At 56.4% G+C, this 4572-nt stretch overlaps 3 protein-coding genes across 3 annotated transcripts in view; 1 reads left to right on the top strand and 2 right to left on the bottom strand.

Moving 5' to 3' along the window:
* Positions 1-588: 588 nt before the first annotated feature.
* On the top strand, positions 589-1160 carry GUITHDRAFT_107645 (hypothetical protein; the record flags this gene model as incomplete). Its single annotated transcript, XM_005833364.1, has 3 exons — positions 589-664; positions 734-1070; positions 1127-1160. The coding sequence occupies 3 exons, from the start codon at positions 589-591 to the stop codon at positions 1158-1160; spliced, it is 447 nt and encodes a 148-aa protein (XP_005833421.1).
* A 720-nt stretch (positions 1161-1880) lies between these two features.
* Positions 1881-2781, bottom strand: GUITHDRAFT_107644 (hypothetical protein; the record flags this gene model as incomplete). Its single annotated transcript, XM_005833363.1, has 3 exons — positions 1881-1994; positions 2256-2429; positions 2491-2781. The coding sequence occupies 3 exons, from the start codon at positions 2779-2781 to the stop codon at positions 1881-1883; spliced, it is 579 nt and encodes a 192-aa protein (XP_005833420.1).
* A 216-nt stretch (positions 2782-2997) lies between these two features.
* The window catches only part of GUITHDRAFT_107643 (hypothetical protein), a gene marked incomplete at both ends in the record, with an annotated part of 3780 nt that continues 2205 nt past the window's right edge, over positions 2998-4572 (bottom strand). Inside the window, 6 exons of the mRNA XM_005833362.1 lie at positions 2998-3242; positions 3294-3361; positions 3618-3702; positions 4069-4120; positions 4203-4254; positions 4373-4406. Coding sequence (XP_005833419.1) covers positions 2998-3242; positions 3294-3361; positions 3618-3702; positions 4069-4120; positions 4203-4254; positions 4373-4406 — 536 coding nt within the window. The remainder of the gene's footprint in view (positions 3243-3293; positions 3362-3617; positions 3703-4068; positions 4121-4202; positions 4255-4372; positions 4407-4572) is intronic.

Genomic DNA, 4572 nt, shown 5'->3' with positions numbered 1-4572 from the left:
GCTCCTGCTCCTGCTCCTGCTCCTGCTCCTGCTCCTGCTCCTGCTCCTCCTGCTCCTGCTCCTGCTCCTGCTCCTGCTCCTCCTGCTCCTGCTCCTGTTCCTGCTCCTGCTCCTCCTGCTCCTGCTCCTGCTCCTGCTCCTGCTCCTGCTCCTGCTCCTCCTGCTCCTGCTCCTGTTCCTGCTCCTGCTCCTCCTGCTCCTGCTCCTGCTCCTGCTCCTGCTCCTGCCCCTGCTCCTGCTCCTCCATCCTGTGATCAGTCCTTTGCGACCCCCGCATGCTAGGGTCCTGCTATGTTGCCCTGCCCGCCTCAGTTTCGGTGTCTGCCATCCATGTTGGCGGCGAATAGCACGGAGCAAGAGGAGCGCGGGAGGAGAGAGGGAGAGAGGAGAGAGGAGAGAGGAGGAGGGAGAGGAGGGAGCAGAGACGGAGACGAGCAGGAGCGAAGTTGAGAGGGAGGAGGTGAAGGAAGATCGGGAGGAGGAGAGTGCAGGGCAGACGAGAAGTTGCGAGGGAAGAAAGAGCAGCGGGTCGAGCAACCAGTGTGCGTGTGAGCAAGCGCTGGGAAGGTCAGCAGGTTTCCTTCTGCCATGTTCGGGTGTGTTTGCTGCGGGTACCTCTGCGTCTTGCGGTCAAGATGGTGCCTGCCGCGTGTGAAGGCCATCGGTGAGTGAAGGAGGGAAGTTGGGTCGCAGGAGGGGGCGATCCCCTGGGTTCCTGACTAGCCTCCTGCAGCTCTCAGCAAACTGGAGCAGTACGACATGGTTGCTGAGGAGGAGGAGGAGACGTTCAGGGGTGCCGTCCAGAGCCAGCTCTCCATGGGCAGCGAGGGCAGCGGCAAGCACAAACGGTTCGATGACGAGCTTTACCGCCTGACGAGGGAGAGGGCGAGGACGATGACGGTGGAGTCGTTGCAGCCGTCCTCAGTGAAGATGCAGGGCATGATGATAGAGACCCATCCTCAGGAGGCAGGGCATGACGATGTGACTTCGGAGGACAGCGTGCAGCACAAACCTCCCTCCCAAGAGCAGGAGGAGAGTTTCCCGCCGAGGCAGCACATGGAGAGCACGGGGTTGAGCAGCGAGGGCTCAACGGAGTTCATAGGGAAGATGCTCATCAGTGAGCCAGGGCTCCAGGGATCGGAAGAGATGTCCTCGGATGAGAGATCCGACAGAAACATAGGAGGAGATGTTGTAAGATTGATCGTCTGCTCCCTGCTCCCTGCTCCCTGCTCCCTGCTCCCTGCTCCCTGCTCCCTGCTCTCTGCTCCTCGTTGCTCGTTCATTTATCTTCCCCTCATCGCTTACCCGGTCTTCTTCTCTTCATTCCGATGGAGCTCCTCCTCTCCTTCTCTCCCTCCTCTCTAACCCACATTCTTGTCCCGCCTCTCCCTTCCTACAAACGTGCCTGCCTTCTCCTTTCCCGTTCTCCCCTTCTCTCGCCCACTCGCTCGGCTGACTACTCCCCCAACAAGGGGATGGTGGAATGGGAGGAAACATGGAGCGTCTCAGATGTTGGGACGGAAGTTGAAAGTGAGGGTACAGCCTCCTTCTGACTTCGTTCTCACCCGTCAACCTCACAGGAGAAGTGCAGACAACCATGGCGGAGACAACAAGGTGGGAAGTGACCTTGCTCGACGATCACTGTCACTGTCACTGTCACTGTCACTGTCACTGTCACTGTCTCTACCTCTTCTCTCTCCTCCTCCTCCTCTCTCTCTCTCTCTCTCTCTCTCTCTCCTCCCTCCACCCCTCGCCTCCCTCTCTGACGAGCGAGCAGCCAGGAGAGTAGCTCCAAGGGAGAGCAGAGGGGGAAGATTGTGGCGCCGAAGAATCTGCGAGACGTACCTGCACCCTCTCATTGCCATCGAATGACTTGATTTTCATGCAGAGAGCGAGAGAACTTCTCCACAAGCAAGGTGAAACCCGTCCTCGTCCTCGTCCTCGTCCTCGTCCTCGTCCTCGTCCTCGTCCTCGTCCTCGTTCCTCGTTCCTCTCTACTGACGAGATATTGACGCACAACAAATCAGAGGACCTCGAGGAGGCATCCCATCGAGAACCTGTGAGATTTCTATCTGTCTTGTTACTCTCAATCAGGTTTTAGCCTCTCCCATGGCCGTGATCTGGAATTGATGTGTTTTGCTGTCTTATTCCATGATTGTCCTCAATTGTTGTCCTTCATAATGGTCGTCCATAGCTGTACGTCATTGTCGTGTATCATTGTTTTGTATCATTGTTCTCTTTCGTGGTTTTCTCACAGTCTTATACAACACAACGATCCTAGAGATCTTGTCAGTGACTTCACGAGCTTGCAGGAACAAATCTCGGCAGCAGGGAGCTCGCAGAGGTCTCATGTGCACAACGAGCTCCCCGAGGAGATTCGAAGTTTGCATGAGATCGATGTGGAAGATGATCAAATGAGCGCGAGCGAACTGAGAAGCCGATATGTGAGTCTTTTAGATGCTTGAGTGAGATGATGGAGGTGGTTGTAACTACGACGATGATGAAGAAGGCGGATATGATTGTAGAGATGGTGCTGGCTATGATGGTGATGGTGATGGTGATGGTGATGGTGATGGTGATGGTGATGGTGATGGTGATGGTGATGGTGATGGTGATGGTGATGACGATGACGATGACGATGACGATGACGATGACGATGACGATGACGATGACGTTGATGATGAGGATGAGGATGATGACACTGACAAATAAGATGAAAGAAGTAGAGATAAGGGTGGAAACGATGATGCAGACGCTCGATGTCTTTGTGTTGCGGTCCATCCCGATGATCGTTCTTGGCACGCATCTCCACTCGATGTCATCAACACAGATCAACGCGCTTCCTCATGGTTTCTCACTCCTGCCGTCTCAGAACAAGTTGCATCCTCAGGCGAACTTTCACTCAGATCGCCGCCTGGGTGATGATGAAGTTTTTGACGGCGAGGCCTACGGCGACATGTCCCAGTCGACGGGCCTGCTGCCGGGAAGTCTGAGACATCAGGCCGGAACCTTCACCATGACCTTCGATCTCGGATGTGAGATGTTGTCTGTAGTGCCCCTTCCCCTCTCTCCCTCCTCCTCCTCTCCCTGCTGCTGCTGCTGCTTCCCCTTCTCCTTCTCCTGCTCCTGCTCCTGCTCCTGCTCCTGCTCCTGCTCCTGCTCCTTCTCCTGCTCATGCTCCTGCTCCTCGTGACCTACTCCTCTGTCGTCCTCTCTCTCCTCCTTGCTCATGTCCTCCGCCTCTGACGCCTGAGCTCAGCCATCAAGGAGCATGTCAAGGCGGCTGGCAATACCATCCTCTCCGTTCCCCCGCTGCCTCCCAACGAGGAGAGCCATCAGGTCAGACGCGTCGGCTCCTCCTCTGCCGCAGGCTGTCATGAGTCTTGAATTGACATCTGATCTCAACTGCGGCAGAGCAAGAGGAGCGAGAGGAAAGCTGCTAGCGGGAGGGAAGAAGCGTCCCAGACAGGTAGTCCTTCCTCCTCTCCTCTCCTCTCCTCTCCTCTCCTCTCCTCTCCTCTCCTCTCCTCTCCTCACCTCACCTCCTACTTGCTTCCATCCGCCCCTCCTCCTCCTCCCCACCTCCCTCCTTTCTCCCCTCCCTCCCGTTCCTTCACCTGTTCTTCCTTTCCAACACGTTCCTTCCTCCCTTTCCTTTCCCGTCTCGACCCCCTTCAACTACTTTCTCCTCCTTCTCATCCGCTGCCATCAGGAGCTCAGGGGTTCGCTCTCCTGCGCAACTCCTTGTCCATCTTGCGTGAAGATTTGACGGGGAAATGAAGCGAAACACACGTGAGAAAGTCAGTCCGACTGCCTCCGCCTACCTCCCTTCCTCCTCTGCCCACCCATCAGCCCCTCCTACCTCTCTTCATCTCTCCTCCGCTCACTCCCTCCTTTCCTATATGATTTCTCGAGCGTACATCTTGCCCTACCTCCGCCCCTTCTCCCCTCCCTCCCCTCCGTCTCTCGTTCCCCTCACCCTCAGCAAGAACAAGAGGCATCATAATCTATTTACAAGAAGGGGGGGGGGGGGGGAGGGGGGTCAGCAGTACTGAGGAGGATAGGGACCAATCGGTCGCTTCTCCAGGAAGTGCCAACACCAGGGATAGTCGACAGAAGCCTGCGTACCCTGTCAAAAGATCCTCCTTTCCCCTCCGCTCCCCGCTCCCCGCTCCCTGATCCCTCCCTCTCTATCTGCTTACATAAGGAGGAACTCTCCCCTTTAGCGCCACGGACAACTCGAAAGATATCCTGCTGCTAGAGGCGTCAGGCAAAGAAAGGATGATTGCTCTCGTTGCTTCTCCCTCCTCCTCCTCCTCCTCCTCCTCCTCCTCCTCGTCATCGTCCATATCCTCCTCCTCCTCTGCCGTACCTGAAGTGCGATCCAAATCCCCCGACGAAGTAATCTGTGCGCAAGGAGGGTCACAAGAGGTAGAGCATGCGAGGAGAGCCAGAAAGTTGAACTAGAGGGGGTGTAAAAGGGGAGAGGCAGGCAAGAAGGAAGATAGGCAAAGAGGGAAGGGAAGGAGGAGGGAGGGATGGATGGATGGATGGATGGATGGATGGAGGGAG

The sequence above is a fragment of the Guillardia theta genome (genome assembly GCF_000315625.1).
Source record: "Guillardia theta CCMP2712 unplaced genomic scaffold GUITHscaffold_30, whole genome shotgun sequence".
In the NCBI taxonomy this organism is placed as follows: domain Eukaryota; class Cryptophyceae; order Pyrenomonadales; family Geminigeraceae; genus Guillardia; species Guillardia theta.
The sequence above is the reverse complement of the archived record's forward strand: the minus strand, read 5'-3'. Positions and strand labels throughout refer to the sequence as shown.